At 50.8% G+C, this 24,386-nt stretch overlaps 1 protein-coding gene and 5 non-coding genes across 9 annotated transcripts; 4 read left to right on the forward strand and 2 right to left on the reverse strand.

The window, feature by feature from the left end:
- Positions 1-4,238: 4,238 nt before the first annotated feature.
- On the forward strand, positions 4,239-23,555 carry LOC117014918 (low affinity immunoglobulin gamma Fc region receptor III). 4 transcript variants are annotated; one of them, XM_033093215.1, is made up of 6 exons: positions 4,239-4,253; positions 17,978-18,102; positions 18,485-18,505; positions 18,824-19,081; positions 20,848-21,102; positions 22,753-23,555. In XM_033093215.1, the coding sequence occupies exons 2-6, from the start codon at positions 18,036-18,038 to the stop codon at positions 22,926-22,928; spliced, it is 777 nt and encodes a 258-aa protein (XP_032949106.1). In that variant the 5' UTR covers positions 4,239-4,253; positions 17,978-18,035; the 3' UTR covers positions 22,929-23,555. The 4 variants fall into 4 exon arrangements, with proteins under 4 accessions (XP_032949106.1, XP_032949107.1, XP_032949104.1 ...); XM_033093216.1 differs by lacking the exon at positions 4,239-4,253 and adding an exon at positions 9,288-9,438 and having other exon boundaries at positions 18,827-19,081; XM_033093213.1 differs by lacking the exon at positions 4,239-4,253 and adding an exon at positions 9,289-9,438.
- On the reverse strand, positions 8,036-8,108 carry TRNAV-CAC (transfer RNA valine (anticodon CAC)). Its single transcript has one exon. It is a non-coding gene; the product is annotated as a tRNA-Val (tRNA).
- Positions 10,257-10,339, reverse strand: TRNAL-CAG (transfer RNA leucine (anticodon CAG)). Its single transcript has one exon. It is a non-coding gene; the product is annotated as a tRNA-Leu (tRNA).
- On the forward strand, positions 10,860-10,931 carry TRNAD-GUC (transfer RNA aspartic acid (anticodon GUC)). Its single transcript has one exon. It is a non-coding gene; the product is annotated as a tRNA-Asp (tRNA).
- Positions 11,427-11,498, forward strand: TRNAG-UCC (transfer RNA glycine (anticodon UCC)). The gene has a single exon. It is a non-coding gene; the product is annotated as a tRNA-Gly (tRNA).
- Positions 11,727-11,798, forward strand: TRNAE-CUC (transfer RNA glutamic acid (anticodon CUC)). The gene has a single exon. It is a non-coding gene; the product is annotated as a tRNA-Glu (tRNA).
- Positions 23,556-24,386: the final 831 nt, after the last annotated feature.

Raw genomic sequence — 24,386 nt, forward strand, 5'->3', positions numbered from 1 at the left:
TCCCTGCACCTCCATGTGTCCACGACCTGGAAGCCCAGAATCCTGTACTCTCAGGACTGAGGCTTCAACACAGAGCAGAATGGGTCATCACTCCATTTCCAGCCCCTCTCTGCAGACTGGGGGCAGGGCTGGAAATTCCGGGCTTCTAGTCATGGCCTGGGCTTTGTGGGGACGAGCCCCTACCCAGGGGCCACCCAGAGTCCCCTCATTAGAACAAAGACACTTCTGTCACCCAGGGAAGTACAAGCAGTTCAGGAATCGAGGTCAGAGGCCAAATATCAGAGCAAAAGATGCTCTTATTACCTAGGAAATTACATATCCTATGTAAATATATTTGAAAATCTACATTATGGATTATTGTGCAGAAAAACACAATTTAACAAAATTGACCCTTGTGGAGAAAGAAAGTCTAAACAGACCATTTAACATAAAAGAACTGGAGAAACTAGTTAGAGTTCCCCACAAAACAAATCGAGCCCAGATGGTTTTACTGGAGGAGTCTATCAAACTTTGAAAAATAAAATTTAACTTACTAACTATTCTAGAGCATGGTAAAAGAAGGAAAACTTCCAGATTCGTGTTATGAAGGAAATGTAACATTGATGCCCAAATCTGAATTTTTGGAACCACGACAAAGACTGTAACAAAAAGGAACACTATATAGAGCAATTTTTCTTATTCACGTTGATGCAAAAATCATATATAAAACATTAGAAAGCAGAATCCAGCAGCACATTAAAACCATTTTATTGTGGGAACACCTAGCTGCTAGATGGGATGCTGCCCGGTTCATGAATTGCTTAATAAAGGCAATCAGATCTTCCAATTAGGAACAGATTCTCATGACCAAGTAAGTGATGAATGCAAGGGTGGACAGTCAAGTTGGGAAATCCATTAATATAATCCATCATATTAATTGGTCCAAGGTGAGAAAAATGTATGGCCATCTCCATAGATGCATATGAATACGTTTTAATATGTAACGAAAAGCAAAAATGATAACAGAAAAATAAGTTATAAATTATATTACAAAGGGTTGATACTCATTAAAAAAAACCTAAAAATACGGAAGGAAAAAAATCTAATAACCCTACAGAAAACTGGGCTAGAGATACAATCAGACATATCAGAGAGAAAGAAATACAAATTGCTGTTAACCATATGAAAAGATGTTCAACATCACTTATGATTTTTAAAAAATGCGCATTAAAACTACACAGAGACACCATATGTCACTCCCGAGACTGGCGTATTCCAAAACATCGGTGACCTCGGTTGGCTGGGCTTTGAGGAAACTGGCACCAATACTTTGAGTGTGGAAATGCAAAATGGTAGGACCTCCACGATGGGGAATTCGGCAGTACCCAGCACAATTAGCGATCCATGCCTTTTGATTAAGCAACCCCACTTCTAGAAATCTACAAATACTCTGGCAACAATATGGAAAGAAGCGTGCAGCATTGTGACGGTTACAGACTGGAAATTACCCAATGTCTGTACGGGTAAAAGACCATGGAACCCACCCACACAGCCGAGCACTGTGCAGCTGTGAAAGGCAGGGAGGGATGCTTTGCTCTGGAGCGACCGCGGGGGTGGGGTGGGGTATACTTTCAAGTGAGTAAAGCGAGGCGTAGGACATACGAATAGTAGGCTATAAAAGGAGATGTAAATACACGTATTTGTAATTATTAAAAGTGGTGGGAAAATAAATAGTATAATAAAGACTTACCAGCTTTAGGGCGAGAGATGAGGTGGAAAGGGCAGGGGTAGAAGAACTCTGAATACACCTTGTTTTGCAGAGTTCATTTTGGAAATATATAACTATTTTACATAATCATAAAATTAAATTAAAAGCAAAAGCAATTCCTAAAATAAAAAAATGACTTCTCATTATTTTCACAACTAAGTTTTTTTTAAGAGATCGTTGGCTAAAATACAAAAACTATAAAGAAGGTGACACCTCCTTCCTCTCCACGTCACACACTTCATACCGCTTTCTTTCTTGAGCCTAAGTCGCCCTCTAGCGGAGACGAGTTTCACAGCTTGTCGCCCACACCTGCAGCACAAAGGAAACCTTCGCTGCCCGCTGTCAGCTGCCGCCTTACTATCTTTAAGTGACGCAGGTTTTAGAGTCACCAGGAGGAAGTGGGGGGAGGGAGACACAAGAGGCCCTAAGGACCGAGAAGATTTGGGTTCAACTCAGCATCGGGAAGCCAGTTCAGCTTCCTCTCCTGGCTGGAGAGGTGATGAGTGAGCCCAGGCACTAACTCCCCGCCAGGGAGAAGCCCATAGTGCTGACGGGGACGAGGAGGGCGAATCCAGGCGTCCCTCTGTCCCTCAGGACTCTCCCAGAGTCTCACCACTGAGGTCAGCTGGTGATGGCCGAAAGTGCTGGCACAGCTCTTCAGTTCCGGGTAGGGATGGCCCAGACCAGTGCACGTGGGGAGTGGCCTCCAGGGGGATGATGGCAGGGCCCTTGTGTCCTGGCTCCCCCAGGTATCATCTGGCCCCAGTAGTGGGAGACCCCCCTCAGCGGAGGCCTGTGCAGTGGACCCTCCTAAAAGGATGTGCCCTTCTTCCCCATTCTGTCGCACTGTTCTCGCCCTCTGTTGAGGACGTCTGAGGGGTGCCACCTGAGTGTGTATCTCTGATCTCAGTTAGTTTTCAGTAAGAATACAAAAAGAACACTAAAAATAGTCTAGTTTCCTACATTCATTTTCAGGTTCTATAAAATCTAACTCCTTATACAGTGAGATCCTATGGTACTTGTCTTAGACTTCTTTCACTCAGCATAATGCCCTCAAGGTCCCTCCGTGCTGTTGCAAACGGTAAGACTTTACTATTTTTGATGGCTGAATAATATTCTATTTTTGTGTGTGAGTGTGTGTGTGTGTGTACCACATCTTTTTTATCCATTCATCTATCGATGGGCACTTAGGTTGTATACATATCTTGGCTATTGTAAATAATGCTGCAGTGAACATAGGGGTTCATACACCTTTTTGAATTAGTGCTTTGGATTTCTTTAGATATATACCCAGAAGTGGAATTGCTGGGTTGTGTGGTAATTTTTTTGAGGAGCTCCATACTGTTTTCCACAGAGGCTGCACCATCTTACATCCCCACCAGCAGTGCACAAGGGTTCCCTTTCTCCACATCCTCCCCAGCACTTGTCATCTCTTGTCTTTTTGATAATAGCCACTCTGACAGGTGTGAGGTGACATCTCCCTGTGGTTTTGCTTTCTGTTTCCCTGATGACTAGTGACGGTGAGGACCTTCCCTTGTACCTGCTGGCCAGCTGTGTGTCCTCTTTGGAGAAATGTCTGTTCAGAGTCACTGCCCATATTTTAATTGGAGTGTTTGTTTTAGTGGTGTTTCACTGGAATATTTAGGGGTGTCCTGCAAGGGGTGTAGGGAGGAGCAGCGGCATTTCATACAGCAGGAAGTGCAGCCGGCACCTCCACCCAGTCTGGGCGGTTTCCCCACTGCCTCACCCTGAGGTCAAAAGGCTGGCCCCCTCCATGGTGGGGTGGGGATCCCCTTCCCTCGTTGGCCTTGGACCTCACAGCTGCCCCTCCAAGGACTCCAAGACAAAGTGCGCTCTTTGTAGGACTGGTTTCCAGAGATGCTCCAACTTAAAGAGGGATTTTTGAACAATGAGTATAAAAGACCTGGGCTTGGGTCTAGCTCCATCACTGCAATGGGGCTCAGGCGTGTCTTTTCAACCTTGTTTGTTCCTCTGTGACATTTCTATAATGATTATTTCAGAAGATTGTTAAAATGATTAATTGACATCGTAAATTACTTAGTCTGATACAAAGTAATTGAAGACAAATGTTAGTCATTACGACTAGAAAATGTATATTAGCAACCCGAAGATTCCGCGAGCTATTTCATTAGAGACGCGCTTAACTTGGTGAACCAGCCCTTCCCAGGTGCGTTCGTCCACAGAACCTCGTAAACAGCACACGTGTAACTGGGACGCGAGGCTTAGGGCGGAGCCCGCGAGACACGCCCGCGCAGGACGCGTGGGTCGGGGCCTAAGAGGCCGCCCCGGGCCTGGCAAGAAGGGCAGGCGCCCTCTGCAGCTCCTGCGCCGCGTGCCTGGCTCCCCACCCGCCCGCCACTCCTCGCGCGCGGCTCCGCGTCCCTCCCACAGGCGTGGTGCTGGCACCGCGTCATCCTGCCCTCAGCGGCCGGAGCCCACATCAGCCCTTGCTCGCTTCCGGTCCTGACTCCGGCCGGACTGACCGGTAGGCTCCCGACCGCGCGGGTCAGCACAGGGCGGGGGCGTGGCCGGGGCGACGGGGCGTGGCCGGAGGCGGCGCCGGGGCGGGGCCAGGGCGGGGCCAGGGCGGGGGGAGCGGGGAAAGGAGGAACGGGTGTAGGCGCAGCCTGGACGCTCTCAGGAATTTGAAGGCGAAATCACCAGACGACGAGTTAATTTGGGGGAAAATGCGCGTTAACGTGTCCATATTTTGTCTTTGTGATGAAAATTTACTCAACAGCTCACGTTTGCCTAAACAGCCTGGGCTCTGCTGACAGCAGCGAAGGGAACAGGGTCAGAAGACCACCTGTGCCCTTAGGGAAACGCTGACTAAGCTCGGGGTCAGTGCTTGCTACAAACTTACAGCCTTCGCGGGAAGCCATGGTCTTGTTTGCTCTCTCAAACAAGGCCTGTCTCCCTGCCCGTGGATTTCCCCTTTGGGTCCCACCAAGGGTCAGACTCTGGAAGACCTTGGCCGGTCTGGCTGGTGCAGGCCTGTCACTCTCCTAGTTCTTTGTATTGTCCATTCTGCCCTGAAATACTCTGATCAACGGGGATGGACTCTTTTCGGCCGCCAAAGCTCTGAGGAATTTGCCCATCCTCTTCCTCCCCGACTGCCCCCGGTTTCTGGCATCTGTTTAGAAAGCAGCGAGTGCAATAGTTAAGCTAGGGGTGCTGAGCATGGGAAAGGGTGAGGGAGAGGAAGCAGGCACTTTGGGCTCAGGATGGAGAAGACAGCAGGGTCTCCCCAGGAGCTGTGGTTGTCCCTTTCTTGCTGCCATTCGGCTGGAGTCTCTCTCCCACACCATCACTAAGCCCCAGTTCACCACACGTGCTGCTTATTTGCATTTTCTCTCCCAGATCCATTGTCTGTACCACTTCTGCCCTGTTCTGCACTGCAGGGAAATGCATTTCTGAGGCTCCTATTCCACTCACTTTTCTTTACCTGCAAGATCTCTGCCTCCCCTAGCTCCTTCTGATCTAGCTCCACTGGCCTTTCTGCTATTTCTGGAATATAACAGCTAGCTCCTGCCACAGGACCCGGGCACTTGTTGCCCCTCGGCCTGGAACCTTGTCCCCCAGATATGTACAGGGCTAGTTCTCTCACTTCTTTCAGGTTTTAATTCAAAGTCACTTTCTCAGGGGCTTTCACTTTCCCTTCCTTGGGCCATACTATCAAAAACTTCAACCCCCACCCCTACCCCCCCACCCCGCTTCCAGATCCTTCATTTTTCCTTAGTACTTACCACCAAAGAACATACTACAGTCTACATTTTATCTTGTTGTTGTCTGCCCATCCACTAGAATGTCAACTCCAGGTGGGAGTTGGTTCTTGAGGTTAGAGGCAGAGGTTAGAACAGTATCTGGCACACAGCAGGCATTGTATAAATATTTGTTTAATAAGGAGTATATGATGGCATTGTTTGTCACAGCAGGAAGTGGGTGATGACCTGGTATCCATCTGGGGGGAAAGAAAAGTAAAATGGGTGCGTGTCCACTAAGAAATTATTTGCAACAGTTAGAAACAAGCCTAAATGGCACACAGCAGTATGGCAGACCATAAAATCACAGTGCTGAGTGCAAAACTTACATGCAAAATCAGGAAACAACTACACATTTTACAAGGATACATACAAGTTCAAGATACAGATCCAACACATTAGAGATGGGGTGGGAGTAGGGAATACGGATCAAAGAAAATTGTAAATTAAGACCAAAATAAAGCAAGAGAAGAGTCTGTGCCCTCCATGCAGAGGGCAGCAAATGCAGATTAGCCCTGTACCTGAGGTCCACCCCAAAATTATTTAATATTATGAACATATATTTTTGTTTCATCAGACGTTGTAATAAGAAACTTAAAAATATGTTTTTATATGAGTATCCAGAACAGGCTTCAAATATATTTATTTTATTCTGAGAAGTACTAAAACAATTTTTAACAGCTACATTAGGCGTAATTGACATACAGTAAATTGGATATACGAGGTTGGACAATTAAGTTCGTGAACTCATCCTAGAAAAAGTGCTACACATCTCATTGCTGAATATCACTATGGTCACCTTCGAAGTACGTCCCTTGGGAAGCTATACACCGCCGCCAGCACCTAGTCCACCCTTTAAGGCAATTGTGGAACTCTTTTTCTGGAATGGCCATTACAGCTGTCATCGTATTACCCTTGATGTCCTGAATGTCATCAAAATGTCTTCCTTTCAATATTTCCTTTATATTTGGGTAAAGAAAGAAGTCACTGGGGGCCAGATAAGGTGAGTAAGGAGCGTGTTCCAATACAGTTATTTGTTTACTGGCTAAAAACTCCCTCACAGACAGTGCTGTGTGAGTTGGTGCACTGTCGTGATGCAAGAGCCAAGAATTGTTGGCGAAAAGTTCAGGTCGTCTACCTTTTTCATGCAGCCCTTTCAGCACTTCCAAATAGTAAACTTGGTTAACTGTTTGTGCAGTTGGTACAAATTTATAATGAATAATCCCTCTGCTATCAAAAAAGGTTAGCAACATCATTGCCACAAGTTCATGAACTTAATTGTCAGACCTTGTATTGAAGATGTACAGCTTGTTAAGTTTTGACACATGTACAGACCTGTGAAACCATCCTCACAATCGAGGGCTGACTTGACACACGAGGCATACACCTATGAAAATATTTTATTTTAAATTCAAAATGCTTTAATTTAAAAAGAATTCTATATTCAAAGAAAATAATGAACTTTTGTATTAAAGAATATATATTTTTACATTCATCTTTATACCAATGCCGCTATAACATATTTTATAATAATCTATTTTTAAATATTTTAAATATTAATTTTTTTTATGACAGGGTGCATGAACGTCAAAGTGCCAAGGGCCAGTGAAAGTCCTAATGCAGCCGCCACAGTTCAGATAATGAACATATTCATCACCTCCCCAAGCAGTTCTTTGGGCCCCTTTCTAATCCTTACCACCTGCCAAGCAACCTTGGATCCACTTTTTGTCATCATAGTTTCCGTTTTCTAGAATTTTAAATGCGGTCATCTGGCACTCTTTTGGTTGGGCTTCTTTCACTCAGCATAATTATCTTTAGATTCATGGTGTGTGTATCAATACTTTGTTCCTTTTTTTCCATTGTACGGCTGTACCACAACATTGATCGACATCTGGGTCGTTTCCGATTTGGGGCTATTCCAGACCAAGCTGCCATGCACATCAGTGCAGGTGGTTGCACGGACCTAGGCTTTTCGCTGTCTTGGTAAATACCGAGGAATAGCGTGGCTGAGTCGTGTTGTCGCCTGTTGAAGGGCCGCGACCTGTTCCCCAGGGGCTGTGCCATCTTGCGTTCCCACCAGCAGGGTGCGGGTCCTGGGCGGCCTGGTGCGGTGGGCATTCTGTACACGCGTCGTGACAGGGACGCCTCACTTTCTAATGTGCATCTCCCTAAAGGGTCATGCTGTTGAGCGTCTTTTCCTGCGATTATTTGCTATCTGTCTGCCTTCTTTGGGGAAGTGTCTGTTCAAGCTGTTTGCCCGTTTGGGAGGGGGCGGGTTGTGACAATAACTTTCTAATTGAAAGAAAATATGCGTCGTTTCCGCCTGACTTAGAACCCGGGGCCTTAGGGTTCCGAGCGGGGCGAGACGAGGGATGGAGGGAGGCAGTGTCCACACAGACGACTGAGAACCGGCGGGAGGTGGCCCTGGGCGGGAGAACGCTGGGGGCCGGGTCGCCGCGGTGCTCGCTCAGCCGCCACAGCCCAGCTGGCAAAAGGGTGAGCATGCTGTTTCCGCCCGGTTTCGAACCGGGGACCTTTCGCGTGTGAGGCGAACGTGATAACCACTACACTACGGAAACCGCCAGCAGCTGCTGCTGCCAAACCGCCCTGGAAGCGCCGCGTCCCTGCGTCCCTCAGGGGGCGGCCCCGCAGCGCTTGCGCTGCTCGTGTGCTGTCGCCCCGGAGCTGCAGGGCGGGGACCCAGGCGGGGAGCGCGCGTCCCCAGAGTCCGGCGCCGCTGGCCCTTAGCGCCGCTGTCCGGGACTGCGGGCGGCAGGAGACCTGGGGGGCTGGGCCACGGCGGGGACCGCGGCTCCGATACACTCGCGTTTGCCAGACCTAGTGTAGGGGGCACGGGTAGGGGAAAACGCACTTCCTGCGTCTTTCTCCCCTGGGAGTCTCCTTTACTGCTCACAACACCGACTTCCGGTCACCCGGTGTCTGCTGCTTCCTCCCACAACTGCACGACGCCCGCTAGTGTCTCGGAGCACTGCTTGGTGTGCGGGAACAGCTCCGCACACGTGGGGACGGCGTGTGAAGTCCCCTGTGAGAGTCAAGGACGGTCCCAGGAACGGAGGTGGCACGGAAGGCCTGGGTTTCCGGCGGAGGGTCCTCCTTTTCTGCACTTTCACACTCTCGCATTTAATTAGTTTCCCTAACACCGCTGTGCGGGAAGTGTTAAAGATGCTTAGAATGTGTAAAGACGGAGAGACTGAACTAAATTAGTTTGACTTGCTTAAGCCGGGACAGCCAATTAGCTCATGGAAGGCTCTGCGACCCTGATAATCCCAGGTCCTGTCTGGCCTTACCGGAAGTGTACCCTATAATCCCAGGTCCTGTTTGGCCTCCGGGGAAGTGTACCCTATAATCCCAGGTCCTGTTTGGCCTCCCCGGAAGTGTACCCTATAATCCCAGGTCCTGTCTGGCCTCCCCGGAAGTGTACCCTATAATCCCAGGTCCTGGCTGGCCTTACCGGAAGTGTACCCTGATAATCCCAGGTTCTGTCTGGCCTCCCCGGAAGTGTACCCTATAATCCCAGGTCCTGGCTGGCCTTACCGGAAGTGTACCCTGATAATCCCAGGTTCTGTCTGGCCTCCCCGGAAGTGTACCCTATAATCCCAGGTCCTGGCTGGCCTCCCCGGAAGTGTACCCTGATAATCCCAGGTTCTGTCTGGCCTCCCCGGAAGTGTACCCTATAATCCCAGGTCCTGGCTGGCCTTACCGGAAGTGTACCCTGATAATCCCAGGTTCTGTCTGGCCTCCCCGGAAGTGTACCCTATAATCCCAGGTCCTGGCTGACCTTACCGGAAGTGTACCGTACAATCCCAGGAAGCGGGAAAGAGAGTGGACACGTAAAGCCTATGGAAGCTGCAGTGAAGGCTATGCTCAGAGGGAAACTGTGGACGCAAGGTAGGACCCCAAAAACTGCCTGTAAATGGCAGCCGAGGTCAAATGAGCCCACTTTCTCAAAGGTGTGTAATTGGGGAGGCAGGGAGTGAAGACTGGGGACTCACATGGGAGAAAGGCGATAGGAGCCTGGGAGGCGGAGGCTGAGAGAACTAGGCCGCTGCGGGGCTCGCGGGCCTGCTGTGGGCGGGTCCGCGAGCCTGGACACCAAAGCGGCAGCACGTGGCTGACCGCTGCAGGAGCTCTATTCCCGCCAGCGCCTAGAGGAGAAGGGGTGTTCAGGAGTGGGGAACAGCAGGGCCCGAGCGGCAGGCGAGGAGCGGACGTCGGCCGGCTGCGCAGAATGGCGAGTGCGCCGGCTCCTCCGTGGGTGGCGGGAGCCCATCGGGCTGAGCGGCTCTAAGGCGAGCTCGTCAATTTACTTAACGAAGGGGAAGGATTGGGTCCCGCACAGCCCTGGTCGGGCTGGCCTGTCACAGGCCCCCAAACTCGCTGCTTCCTGTTGCTCCTTCTTCCTCAGTGTGGGCTCCATCCCGAGGGCGGCTGTCTACCCACGTTCTCAAAATGCCAAGGCCAGAACTTGGACTAAGGACCCTCTGCTGGACCCTCCAGCAGGAAAAAGGGTGACTCTGACCAGACTCATTGCTGACCAGCAGTTGTACTCGCGGCTCCTGGTAAATGTAGGCGTAGGAATAACCCTGCTCAAACTCTACGGCTGACAAAGGGCCCGTCCAAGAGGGAAACGCAAGGTGGGAAAGGCTGCCGCGGGTGTCGCTGAGGCTGGGGACACTTTTATTGGCGGGGTCAAAAGGTTGGGCTCTTGTCAGGAGTGGGATTCGAACCCACGCCTCCAGGGGAGACTGCGACCTGAACGCAGCGCCTTAGACCGCTCGGCCATCCTGACGGCGGGCTGGCGCACTTGGCTGCTCCGCGGGCAGGGTTCCCACACGACCCCTGTGTCCCTGGCCCCACGGCGCGGCGGGCGGGTGGGCGGCGGAGTGAGCCACGCACCGAGCGCGTCCCCAGACAGGGAGCCGGGCTGCGCCGCGCACGCCCTTCGCCCATCGCGGGTCGCGTCCCCAGCCTCCGCCGCCGGCCGCCACCGCTGCCTCTCGTCCTGGGTCGCGCGGCGCGACGCGCGCCCACCGCGTCCTCCCCGCAGCCCCACTTGGCCCTCGGGCCCCTTCCTGCCGGCGCGGCCCCAGCGTTGGCGACAAAGGGCAGCGGGTTCTGAGTTTTCAGCGCCAGCCGGTTCGGGTCCGGGTCCGGGTCCGTCTCGCAGGCGGCTTTTTTGGGGGACACGCTTGGTGTGGTGTCCTGGGGTCGGGCACGTGCCAGTCCCCGTGATGGAGCAGAGAAGGTGTCGAGGTCAGGGGCCGGTGTCGGGAGCCACGGAACGGTCGGGGCGGGCATTTGCTCCGCCGTCCTCGTTAGTATAGTGGTGAGTATCCCCGCCTGTCACGCGGGAGACCGGGGTTCGATTCCCCGACGGGGAGGCAAGTGTACATTTTTTTGGTCGCTGGTGCCGTCCTCTGTCCAGCCGCTCGCTCCCAAGAGCCCGTCTACTCGTCCCTCTGCCCTGGCCCGAGGGGTCCCCCAACCGCAACCTGCCGTCGGGCCGGCCCAAATAGCGGGCGGAACGGGCTCCCCGGGACCTGACCCCCAGCCGGCGGGCGGGAGGCGGGTGAGTGTCCTGTGAGTGCGGCCGTGCGGTGGCCCCGCGGCACCGGTGGGGAAGGGCTTTGCTGGGTGAGCTCGGGCTGCAGCGCGCGTGCCCCGGGCAGCCGCGGCGTGCAGCGGAGGGACCAGGGGCAGCCAGGCAGCGAGAGCGCCTCCCGAGGCGGTCAGGCCCGCGCAGGGGGGGCGCACGGAGGCCGTGGGTGGCGCCGGTGACGGCGCAGAGCTGCGGGCGCGGTGCGCGCAGGGGTGCCGGCGCGCCGGCGATCCCGCGCTGCTGCGAGTCCGGGTGGGCGCCCCGGGGCCGGCCGCGGGCGTTGGTGGTATAGTGGTGAGCATAGCTGCCTTCCAAGCAGTTGACCAGGGTTCGATTCCCGGCCAACGCAGTGGGCTGACCTTTTGCAGGACTCCGGGGCCCTGGTGCCCGGGTGCGTGCGGGAGCCCGTGAGGGAGAGGCGGGCAGGACGCAGGCGAGGGAGCACGGACTGCCGGGCGCAGAGCGGGCGGATGGGCGGATGCACTCGGAGAGGCAGGGGGCTGTCGCCGCCGGTGACGTCAGCTCGGTGGCCGGGCGCTGCGTGCAGGAGGCGGAGGCCAGGAGTGTAATCTGCCGTTCCCTGGTGGTCTAGTGGTCAGGATTCGGCGCTCTCACCGCCGCGGCCCGGGTTCGATTCCCGGTCAGGGAAGCCTTTCTTGTTCTTCCGAAGCGCATCCGCGTCCCATTTTTAGCGCCCGGGAAACGTCACCTACACCCTTAAGCGGGCCGCCTGCGCTCGGGCTCCTGACCTGGGTACACCGCGTCACTGTCTCTCTTGTCCCACGATGACAGTGAAATTCTTGCAGCCTTCCAGTGGCCTTACCTTTAGCCTACTATTGTTTATCTGAACAGAACAGCGATGCCCATGCGTGTCCCTCATCGCCCTGTTGGTGACCTCGCGGCCGCTGTAATCAGGGGGTCACTATCCATGCAGGTGCCGACTGAGCATGAGGGTGCATTTCCGCCAAGTTGTCTTTTGCTTTCTTCACGACGATTGTTAGGCTCCCTCCCTGGCTGTCCCCAAGTGGGTACAAATGTGGTGTTGGCATCTGTCACCTATGTGGTGGGTGATCCCCGATTTCTAGTTTGTTGTGTGAATTCCAACCTTTCAAATATTTTAAAACAATCATGGTTATCGTCTGTTTCCTAGTTTCATAGATCTTTTGGAGTAGCTGGTATCATATTAAATATATCCATACGTTTTTGTATGTGGCTAGTATGTTTCTCTTTTGATGTTTTGACAGTGGAACACTGTTTCTGGTTGCTCAATTGCTTTTCAAATCACTGACACATACTGTGGGGAAATGGTTTGGTTCTCTGGGATTATGGCAGTTTTAGGCCCACTGTTTCTTCATTTCCTCCCTACACCTCAATACACTCGTGATGGGTCAAATACTTAAACCTACATATTTCAAACCATGGAACCAGAGCTACTGCAATATCGATGTGGGTAGATTACTTCTTCCTATGACCAAAGGCATATGTTTTTAAATGAAAACCGTTTAACTGATTAGAATCCCCCTATACAGGGTCAAATGACAAAAAAAATGAAACAACAGAAATATTTGCAATATTTGAACCAGGGTAACCAGTTGTATTGTCTCTCATGTTTTCTCAGAAATCAATAAGAAAAGGAGAGCAGGACAGTTGAAAACATATGCAAGTCCCTAGGGTGTTCATAGAAGAATTTCAGTAGACAAGCCCTACGTGACCATGTCCCATTTCACTAGTAATCTGTAAAGTAAGTGCTGATTGGGACAAGCGTGTGATGTTTTAAATACCCCTCTGTTTTAATAAGAACACTTTCATACTACACTCGTGTAGTGACTTGAGCGTGTGTGCCTGAGATCCATGTGGAACCTCAGACTGTAACCGGATAGGGAATACTATCTCTGCACATGTAATTAGTTGAGCATATCAAGATAAAATCATTCTGGATTGGGGGGGGCTACATCTAACAACTGGTGTCCCTATAAAAAGAGGAGAGGACACACAGAGACACACAGAGAGAAGGCATGTTAAGATGGCAGTGGAGGCAATGATTGGCTGATTATGCTACCACAAGCCAGGAAGCGTCAGAAGCCGGGACAGGGGCTGGGAACAGACCCTTCCTTTTGCTTTCCGAGGGAGGGAGGGAGCGTGGGTTGCTTTGGTCTGACTCCTGGCCTCTGAAGTGTGAGACAATCCATTCCTGTTGTTTAAGCCACTCAGTGTGGGCTACTTTGTTATGCAAACCTAGAAAACTAATGTATTGGCTTAAATTAAATATTAATTTTACCTTCTTTTTTACACCCCCTCTGGAAGAGGCCCCTACGGGATAGGTGCATGAGTTTCAAAAAAAAGCGTGCGATCCTATTTTAAACAAAACAAGAGCATATTCCTTAGCATGTGGCATGGCAGCTAAGGTGGTGTGGACCCACACGGGAGACCTTCCACGCCAGCTCCCCACACCTGGAAGGAAGGGATACTTTTCCTGCCCTCATAGCTCCCAGGGCTTGTGAGGAGGACATTTCGGTCAAGAATGACAGGGGAGCTGGACAGTGGCCCGAAAATCTGGCAGAGTCAGTACTTGACTTTTTCTCTGAAATTTTTTGTTTTTTGTTTGAAGAAAAAAATAGCTTAGGTAATCCTCTTTTGTTTAGGCAAATATCAAAAGGCACGAGAGGAACCGTCAGCAAAATCGTACAGTGAAACGCCTTTCGTTCTTTCGTTTCCATCCTTCCATCCCCTCTCAGAGCACCCTTCCCCCCTGCACCCCCCGTCCCTCTACTTCCTCTCCTGAAGCCACCAGCCTGAGCAGCTGATTCTCTCCAACCTGTGAGTCACTGGGTCCTCAACCAAAGAAAAACGTGGATTGCAAGAAAACAAAATGCATTCCAACTAGACTAAAGAAGGTTGATTGTAAGCACGTAAGAGGAAACCTGAAACACATTCAAAGACAGGAAACATAGCAAGCCCGGAGCTGGCAGGTAGACAGGAAGGGAAACTGAGACTGATTGTATGGGAAGCCAGAAGTTGAAGACATGACCACTCTCTGCTTCTCCGCATTTCCATCAGTCACGTCTGTCACTCTCTCACTCCCCTTCCCCCTTCTCCCCTCTCCCTCTCCCTCTCCCAGACGCTTGCTTTACTTCCTCAGGACATAACACAGTCTGACTCTACATGATCTTTCAATTAAGTACCTGCCATCATCCAACTAAAGCCTCTGCACCTTAATTTCTAAAGACAGAGTCCGATTAGTCATTGGTCATTGTAACGTTCCTTGGGCAGTGATGGGACCTGGCTTGAAGAGAGGGGGGGGATAGTGAAGAAATCAGTCCTTCCAGCCCCGAGCAGGCGGGAATGGAATGGAGCGTGAATGCCAGGTGCCTACTGACCATAGATCTCATAAACATTACCTGTTTTTAACCCATATTGTGGCTATTGTATGTGGATACATAATACAAAGTAATATGAAGTTTATACACTTGTAATTTTGTAAGTGCTAGAGAATGATCAGATATGGGGTGATTTGTTTGCTTTCAGTGTCTGTATTTTTTACTTTTTAAAATGTGGCTCCTAGAAAACTGGCCTTTCGAGATGTGGTGGCCAGCACATGGCTGCGGGACAGCTCTGCTCTGGAGGACACCTAGCCACGCATGGATCCTGTCAGGGGTGCCAGGAAGCTGTTTCCTGTTCTCCAGGCCCTCTTCTGGCGATGAGTGTCTACAACACACACCCCTAGTTAATAGGGAAAGTCAATCTCCAATCAGCAAACCGTCACCATCTGATGCATTCCCCTAAAACATTCTCCCACTTCTCTGTAACCCAGCTCTCAAACCTCCAGACTTCTCGACCTGTTTGGAAGAATTCCCTGACTTTGACACTTAATACACTTTCCAAAACACAGTTTTTAATTTGTCCTTTCAATCCATGAACCTCCAGACATAGATATGTTTGCTGTCGACATACCAACACCCATCCATCCGTCCTGATCCCATGGGAACCCCATCTGTTGGGCTGGCCTGCCTGATTTTGCCACTAGGGAGGAAAACTGAACAGATGCTATTTTATAGTGTCTGACAATCAACGGGAACATTGACAGTGTTGTATGAGGTAGGAAGCATCTCAGTAGGAAGTACTTTGATGGTTTTCTAGGTGAATGTCATCTTGACTGTACTCAGTGGTGTTAAATTTCAGGGACTAAAGTTGAAGTTCATTTGTAAATTGGTGCAGATACAGACATGCTCTGCAAGTGATGTCCGCCAGCCGTCAGGCAAGGTCTTCCTCTTCCTGTCTCCTAACGAAACAAAACACCTAAATTTTAGGGAACTAGTTCCCTCCAAGACACCGTCTTAGAGAAGCTGACACGGCTTCCTTTCTGACAATTACGAGAGAGGAGAGTCAGTACCAGTGGCTACTCACATATACTGTAGCACTTAAGAGAGATACGTCCGGCAACACACAGCTCTTGTTTGGGCCATGGTTCCTCATTTATAAAAACAAGGGGTTTGGACTACAGCCTTCTTTTCCTGTAATTCTGTAAATGAATCCTCTGCCCTTAAGTTCTGGTGTCAGCAGTTTGAATCAGCTGTTCTCAGATGTCACACTTCACTTTTTTTTCTTTCTTCTTTGCAAAGCAGAACCTACAATTTATCGTAAGTTTAAATTCTGAAACAAGGTTCAGAGGCTTCTGTGCCCTTGCTTCCCGAGTGAATGGGAAGGTTCTGGTGGTGATTTAGCCATTGTGAATTTGAACCACCAAGGTCCAACGTTAACAATTTCGTTATCATAAGTGGTGACCACAGCTGTTCAGAGGAGTTGTGATAATACTAAGGTAACAGTTCAGGTTATGCTGAGACCATCGGAAAGGATGTTAGAAACAAAGCTGGAATGAAGAAGTTGTACTTGTAAAAGTGACAGCTACAACGAAATAGGGGACTTTGTGCCCAAAGTCCTGCCTGCACAGCAGCCTGGAGAGGAGTAAAGGCATTCGGGCTGGGGCCTTCCAGAAGCCTGCAAGTTCCAGGATGATCCCTGACTCTGAGACAGAGAGACATGAGATCACATGGAGGACAGCAGTGCTTCCAGAAAAATCCAGAGGTTAAAAATCTTTGGTACCATTCACAAGAATAAAAGCTACTTTTCAATGAACATTTATTAGGTACCAGACAGTGTGCATTTTACGGATGGGGAAAATGGAGTTTGAGAGGTTAATTTCATTGTCTGAAATCCCGTAGTCTGAATTAAGAACTCTTTTTGTAACTGCCTGAAAAACCCCACGTAACATATAATTTGCCCCCTTCACCGTTTTACATGTACAGTCAGTAATGTGAAGTCTGTTCACACTGCAGGGTGGGACACAGGTCTCAAGACGCCTTCATCTTGAAAAACTGGAGCTCTGTACCTCTCAATTCTGCCCTTCCCACCCCTCCCCTGGCAACCACCATGCTGCTTTCTGTTTCTGTGAGTTTGACTGCTTTAGACCCGTCATACACAGTACCTGCTTTCTGTGACCGGCTTGTCTCACGGAGCAGGATACCCTCCAGGTTCATCCACGTTGGAGCACACGGCAGGATCTCCTGTTGCAAGGCCCAGGAACATCCCATTCACGGTGTGTGCAGACCACGTTTTGTTTATCCTTTCATCTGTCAGGGGACATCTGGGCTGCTCCTGCCTGTTGGCTACTGTGAATCGTGCTGCAGTGAACACGAGTGTGCAAATATCTGTTTGAGATCTTGCTCCGAATTCTTTTGGGTAAATATACAGAAGTCGAATTGCTGGATCACATGGCAATTCTGTTTTTAATTTTTTGAGGAACCTCCATACTGACTTCCATAACAGCTGCGCCATTTTACACTCCCACCAGCAGTGCATGAGGGGTCCACTTTCTCCACATCTTCGCCAACACTTGTTGTTTTGTTTCGTTTTCTGATAGTGGCCATTCTGACAAGTATGAGGTGCTATCTTGTGGTTTTGATTTACGTTTCCTCTAACAGTTAGCGATGCATGTTGGCTGTTTATCTGTCTTCTTTGGAGAAATGTCTGTTCAGGTCTTTTGCCCATTTTAAAAATCAGGTTATTTTTGTTGTTGCTGTTGAGTTGTAGGAATTCTTTATATGTTCTGGATATTAGCCCCTTATCAGATAATTATTTGCAACTGTATTCTCCCATTCTGTAGGTTATATTTTCACTCTGTTGATGAATGTGCAGACGTTTTAAGTTTGATGTACTTCTGTTTGTGAGTTTTTGCTTTGACTTTTAGCCACTGTAACCATTCTTCATGACTCTCAACCCTGTTATGCTACACAGAATATGTATCCTTTGAAATGATTTCGTGGCTTTCTTAACAAAATTATTCCTTGCTCTTGAGAACTTTCTCTTTTGTTTGGAGGGTTGAAGGAATCGGGGGGTGTGAAGGGCAGGTGAAGGGAGGACACACAGTTTTTCGTGTAATGTAGTCAGAGTGTTTCTTGAGTTGAGTGTTTCCCACAGATAACGACTATTTTGTTGTGGTTGATTGCAGATATAACTGGGTCTCTATTGTGTCTGTGGCAATACTCATTTAGAACTTGTGCATCCTGGCCAGAGAGGCAGCCCGGGGAGTGTCATAGGTGGGCAGTGCACGGACAAGCCATGACAAGGGCTGCACCCCCAGCTTCGTCACCAGCGCAGTAACTCTGGCGAGGGTTTTCACAAGTACAAAACAAGCTGCCGGTGAAAGAGAGTTGGTCTGTAAAGCAGGCTTGTAGTTTGATTTGTTACTGCTGATTCCTTAGCAGAAATGGAATCTGGTGACAGTCGAAAGCTGTGTGAGAACATGAGACAATTTCCTTCCTCTTTCCTCAGTTCATCTCCTAAACCCCACTGGACCGACGCCCAGCTCTGGGCCGGCTGTGAAGACCAAATGCTGCACAGTGTACGTCCTAGGAGCCTGTGGCTGCTTCAACCACTGACCATTTTGCTGCTGCTGGGTGAGTAGGGGTCGCCTGGGACAGGGGCTCTTAGCTACTGCGACCCAGTGCAGGGACCAGGAGCAGGCCTGGGCCCTGGAAGCTGGGGACAGATTGAAAGCGGAGGGAGAACGCTGATTTCTTACCATTCCACTGGTCCCAAGGTCAGAGTGCAGAGGTCCTGTCACAGTCTCTGCACAGAACAGTATGTTTACTTTGTAGCCTTGAGAAGACAGGCATGAGAGGAGGACCTAAGAAAGGGGTCCTCTTACAGGGGATGAATGGGAACCAGGCTTTTGGGATGGGTCTTGGGGAGAGAAGGAAATCCATCTCACCTCCCCAGCCCTCTGCGCACCCACTTAGCCTGTGTCCTCCCGCGCTGACTGGCTCTCTTCTCTTACAGCTTCTGCAGACAGGGGAGCTGGTGAGTGTGCCCTGTGCCTTGGACTCAGCATCACTGCCTCATATTGTGACTCTCCATTTACTGTGTAGGGAGATGTTTGTTCCACCAAGAACCGGGCTTGTGGTCAGCATGGGTGGTTCCCCCACTTTAGTGGTGCTTGGGGTTTGATTTTTGATAAGGTTCCTGCTAGCTCCGCTGACTACCCAAAGACGCAAAGGAAATGAATCTGCTGCAAGCCCACTGATCTTTAGCTGGGTCTACAGTAAATCCCTGGGAGCTCCTTTGGAATCCCTGGTCCTTACAAGGTTATTCCATCCCTTCCTGCCGTCTGCCCCTCAGCAGCTCTCCCGAAGGCGGTGCTCAGCCTCCAGCCCCCGTGGATCAACTTGCTCCAGGAGGACAACGTGACTCTGAGCTGCCAGGGGCCCCACGCGCCTGGGAACAGCCCCACCCGCTGGTTCCACAATGGGAACCCCATCCCGGCCCAGGTCCAGCCCAGCTACCGCCTCCAGGTGAGCAGCAATGACAGTGGAAACTACAGCTGCCAGACGGACCAGACCAGCCTCAGTGACCCCGTGCATCTGGACGTGGTTTCCGGTCAGTGGAGCGAGGCCCCGGGAGGCGTGGGGGGCGAGGAGAGATGCCACCTGCTGACACGGCCAGGCTTTCAGGGAAGGGGTGGCCATTCGCTGGGAAGCACGGCTGTGAGCTGTTTGAAGTGGTCGTTTCCCTTTTCACCCCCGCACCTCTTTCTGCGTGGGGTGGGGTGGCAGTGCCTCGGTGTACGTTGGGCTGTTTTGCCTCAGTCCTCATTGAGCAAGAAGGTGGCGACAAGGCCACAAACAGGCTGCCAGGTGTGAGAGAAGCAGAAGGAAATCTTTGCTGCGGAAAGCCATCCTGCCCTCTCGGCAGTGTGGCAAACACATGGTTGGAGGCCAGCAGGAGGTGATGGCCTGGCCCTTGAGTGGGTGCGTGGGTGAGCTGGTTCCACCCAGGGTGCAGGAGGCCAGAGGAAGCCCCGGGGATCCCTAAGATGAGGTCATAGTGGGGGAGGGCCAGGAAGGGGCAGGGCGGGGAACGGGAGGCTCTGGTGCAGCAGCTTTACCTTTTACTCCCGAATGAGGTGAGAATTCGTTAGTGTCAACTAAGGGAGTCTCCTGATGTCACGTAGGTGTTTGTGCACCTCTGAGCGTCCAGTGTAAGAAATTCACATCTGTGTCCTGAAGTCTCAACAGCAGTTCCTGGCCTTCTGTGTACAAGAGGTGGTTTCCTTAAATGAGTTTTCATTTAAATAAGATATAACGAATTCTACTACTTATTTTTATAGTAATTAGAGCAATTGGAATTTTTTTCTAGGCAGTTTTTTTGGAACCTTCTTTAGAGACTTGTTCTCCAAGGTAGCAGAATTTTGGAATCTGATTACTCTGCCATCAATGAAGGGAGTGGGGATGGTTGTAGGCTGGGTGGGGAAAAGTGATTTTACATTTAAAAGCTGGTTTTAATGCCGCTCTTGTTCAGAGTTACAATTGCATACTGAATTCAAAAGGCCACACATTTTCATTTCTGTTGTGGATGGAAGATTCCATCGGGGTGGGTGAGACATTCATTATTAGGCCCCACTTGTTGCTAATACAGTCAATGGCTGCCACCCTCACTTCCCAAAATTTGTTCAAAAGTTACCATTAAATTAGTCATCCGCAGACCACAAATGGTGTATCCACACAAATGGAAGGTTTCAGGTCCTGTTCAGGAGCCTCTGCAGTTCCTGAAATGCAGACACTGTGCTCCCCAGTTAGGGTTTGAATTCCTCCAACTCGCAGCCTCAGGACGGGGCTCCTTCTCTTCCTGTTTGGAACTTCTGAACACCTCTATGCTCCAGGGGCTCAGACGCACAGGTAATGCCACATTGTGCCTGTAAGACAATTGCTCACACCTGCCAGGAAGCACCCTCCAGTCTTCTGCCCACATCCTTCCACATTCTCTGAGTCACACCCCCAGCACGAGGCTGCCAGGGCCTTGGTATCCAGCCTCAGAAACTGTCCTTTCCGTGGTGTCTTTCCGCGGCTGCAGCCACCTCCTCTCAGGACAGGAAAGAGAAGACAAGCACATCCTGAGCACCTACTGTGTGCCAGGAACTACTGTGCGTGGTTTCTCTATGTCCATCTTCACAGATGAGGACACCAAGGCCCAGGAGAGTCACATGACTTGCCCATGACTACAGAGTTCACAGACGGGCGCCCAAATAGAGGCCAGGCCCACCTGGTTCCAGACTCCAGCTCTCCACACATCGTGCCCCAGCCGTCAGGATGGTCTGGGTCTGAGTCGACTCACCTCCTGGGTCCTGTGCTCCCTTTGTCTTTCAGACTGGGTGCTGCTCCAGACCCCTCGCCTGGTGTTCCAGGCCGGGGAGACCATCAAGCTGAGGTGCCACAGCTGGAGGAACAAGCCTCTGCACAAGGTCATATTCTACCAGAATGGAGAATCCAAGATGTTTTCCTACCATAATTCCAGCTTCTCCATCCCACAAGCCAACGCCAGCCACAGTGGCGAGTACCACTGCCTGGGAATCATAGGGAGCACGAAATGGGTGTCACAATTTGTGACTATCACCATCCAAGGTGGGGACCAAGGCAGTTCAAGGTGCTCCAGGCCTTGGAGGGGAGGGAAGGGCGGGGGTTACTGATGTGTTTAGGTTGTCAGTCCCTGCACTCTGTGTGTGAGTGTGTGTGTGTGTGTGTGTGTGTGTGTGTTTCAGGTGTACAAAACAACGTGATAGACATTTACACCCCTCACAAAGTGGTACTCCCTCCCCCAACCCGCATTCTCTTTGACCGTAGGGGGACCCTCAAAGCCCTGGCTAACCTGATGCCCTGTGCACATGCAGCCCTGTTCCCGTGTACTCCTATAGAAACAGTGTGATTCTCTCAGAGTTTTAATTCTCAGGGGATAGAGCCAACTCCTCAATCCTCCCCAGTCTGTCTTCCAGACATCACCACCCGCCCTCTTTTCCACCTCATTCAGACCACTTCCCTTTGTCACATGCCCATCTGTCTCTAGGGTTCTCAGGCTTGCTTGTGTTTCCCCATGGACCCTCTCGGCCTAGGCTCAAGTCTTGGCATGGGGCAGCCACCTTGGCATGAGCTTCTCTCCCCACATCCCGAAAACTAGGCCTCCATCTGTTCTTGAGGAAGTATAGTGTGAAACCCAGGTGCTCTCTCAGGAAGCAGGGCGAGCTACCAGGCCAGTATTGGTCAGCGCCCACTCGGGCTGAGCGGAGCTGGTGAGTGCAGCACTGCTGTGCTCTGTGGGTTCCCTAGTTCAGGGCTCCCCAGAGGAGGTGTCTGGGCCACATACTGGAGAGGCTTTTCAGAGTGAAGGGCTCTGCGCTCGTCTCAGTGCAGATTTGTTATCTTCCATTCGTGATCCTCATTAAAGACTCCAGGAAACCCCATTGAATGAGATGTTTAAAGACTTTTTAACTGAGTTTTATAAGGCACTTGCCAAACCTATGTGACTACCACACATTTTCCTCTATAATTCTGTGGGGAGTAAGAAATGTGCTCTACCCTTCTAGCTTCTTTCCTCTGGTCTAATAATTAAATTGACATGAACTGATTAACAAGAGAAAATGAGCAAATTTAATTATACATGTACGTATGGGACAGGCACAAGAGAGTCAGAGACCCTACGGACAGACAGGAAACAGGAGGGATATGTGACATTGTGAGCTAAGGATGAGGTGAGATGCCTGGGCTTCACAGGAGAGGAGGTCGCTGCAGGAAGATAAGAGCAGACGCTCAGTAATGGGAAGTTTGTGCTGCCCTGTGCACAGGTCATAAGAGTTATTTCTGGTGACAGCTCTTCCTGTGTGCAAGGCCCCTCATTTAAATTCTTTAAGGGAGAGATGGGAGTATCTCATGAGCCTGTCGGGTCTCCATTGCCTTCAGCTCAAATTATCCATGTGCCAAAGTAGCACAGCTCAGGGAGTCCTGGTCTGAGCCCCTTCAACTTCTATTAATAGCAATGTCCCTGTAAACACTTGTGCCCAGGTCCCCCTAGGAGATGCTGAGCGTTGCTTTCTTTGGGAAGGCACAGAGATGAAGACATGCTCTGAAGACTTCACACGTGTCTGCTCTTGATCTGGGCTGTAGCCCCTGGCTTGGGTGATGTCACAGAAGTTCCCCACTGGGGACCTGGCTGTGGATTTCTAATCCTGCCTGTGCCACTGCCATTGCCTCACCCTCTGCCTCTCCTCTTTGATCCGGCAGTTCCAGCCATCTCTCCATTCTTCCTACTGTGGCAGATGGCATTCTGCCTGGTGATGGGATTCCTGTTTGCAGTGGACACGGGGCTGTACTTCTTTGCGCAGAGAGAACTTCGAAGCTCACTGAGGAAGGGGGAAAATGACAAAGTCACGTGGAGCAAGAGCCCTCAGGATAAGTGACCTGCGTCCCGTGATGTAACAGCAGCCGCAGCACCTTTCCTCCTGCCCCCAGCCCCTCCCTGACATCCACCTGGACTACGGAAGAGCCTGTGATCTGCAGAGCCGGCCGTCATGCTGGCCTCACGGAGTTCCTGAGGGCACAGACACAGCCCACCCAACTGTGCAAGGACAAGGAGCCATAGTGAGAGTGTTTATAGACCCTCGATGGAGGCTACTCAGATACAAAAACAGCAAATCCTGCGTCCACTTTCAGACTATAGCCAGCATGCTGACCACTTCTTAGTACTCTCCTGCTGCCAGCACCTCGGTCCGAGCCACCACCATCCCTCGCTGGGCTGACTGGACAGCCTCCTGACCGGTCCCTACACACCCCCTTGCGCCCTGCAGTCCAGTCTTAGCACCCTGCCAAAGCGGCCTTGCTAAAGTGTGTGTTGAGGTGCTCACCTGTGTCCTTCGCAGGCTCTGCAGGCACCTCGTGACCTTGATCCTCGCTGCTTCTGGCCTCATCTGCTGCTCCTTGCTTCCTTGAACACACTAGTTGTACTTCTGCTCAGAGCTCATGCTATTTCCTGTTTCTGGAATGTTCTTTCTGACAGATGTCACATCATGGTCTTTACTCAAGTGTCACCTTGTTACCGCAGACTCAAGGGGTCCGCTTGCCTGTGCTTATTCAAGCCAAAAGAAAACATGAGCAGGAGTTTGCTGCAAAGAAAGACAAGGTTTATTTAAGGAGTTGGCACCAAACCCGAGACGCAGGTGAGCTATTGCTCAGAGACCCGGCTCCCCCATGGCTCTAGCAGCCAGGTTACAGGAGGGAACAATCATTAATCGTGGTCTCTATGGGAGTGGGGGTCGTGGGCTCCACTAATTGGTCGGGGCCAAAGCAGAGAGCAGTTGGTCATGGCTGCGGGTCCTGGTGTCAGTCATGGCCTTGTTCGGTCCAGTTCGCAGGGGGTGCGGTTGTGGGGCTGATCCGCTTTCATGAGTCCAGAGCTGAAGCATAACTGAGGCCAAGGGTCAAACCTTGTTCTAGTTGGAGGTTTGGTGGTTGTATCTTGGTCATGATTGATAGACCTGACGCTTTATTCTTAAGTGAGTTTGGTGTTGACCAGAACCCAGTGTCCTAAGGGCTTAATGATTAAAAGGAGTGGACATGCAGCATATGTACAAGTAGGAGGGTCTGGGGACAGAATGCAGGTTACAGTTCTAGCGGATGAACAAAGCTGGCCTGGATGAAAGCAGAATGCATGCTACAGAAATGGAGTTCACGTGCGGTTACACCATATCAGGGAGACCTCCTTGACCATTCAGAACAGCCCACTGCCCATCGTCTCCTAAGTCCCCACTGCTGCTTTCTTTTCTCCACTGTGCTTATTACTACCTGATGGGCGTTGTTCACCTGTTTGTTGTCTGACCCCCAGGAGAGCAGGGCCTGTGTCTTGGTCACTACTATGTACA

This window comes from Rhinolophus ferrumequinum, chromosome 22, assembly GCF_004115265.2.
Source record: "Rhinolophus ferrumequinum isolate MPI-CBG mRhiFer1 chromosome 22, mRhiFer1_v1.p, whole genome shotgun sequence".
Lineage (NCBI taxonomy): Eukaryota > Metazoa > Chordata > Mammalia > Chiroptera > Rhinolophidae > Rhinolophus > Rhinolophus ferrumequinum.

What these genes read in the sequence shown, in the direction of transcription:
- LOC117014918 (XM_033093215.1), top strand. Translation starts at nt 18,036, where the DNA reads ATGCTGCACAGTGTACGTCCTAGGAGCCTGTGGCTGCTTCAACCACTG. An exon ending in GACCATTTTGCTGCTGCTGG is followed by an intron (nt 18,103 to 18,484) that starts GTGAGTAGGGGT and finishes CTTCTCTTACAG; the next exon opens with CTTCTGCAGACAGGGGAGCT. An exon ending in TGTGACTATCACCATCCAAG is followed by an intron (nt 21,103 to 22,752) that starts GTGGGGACCAAG and finishes TTGATCCGGCAG; the next exon opens with TTCCAGCCATCTCTCCATTC.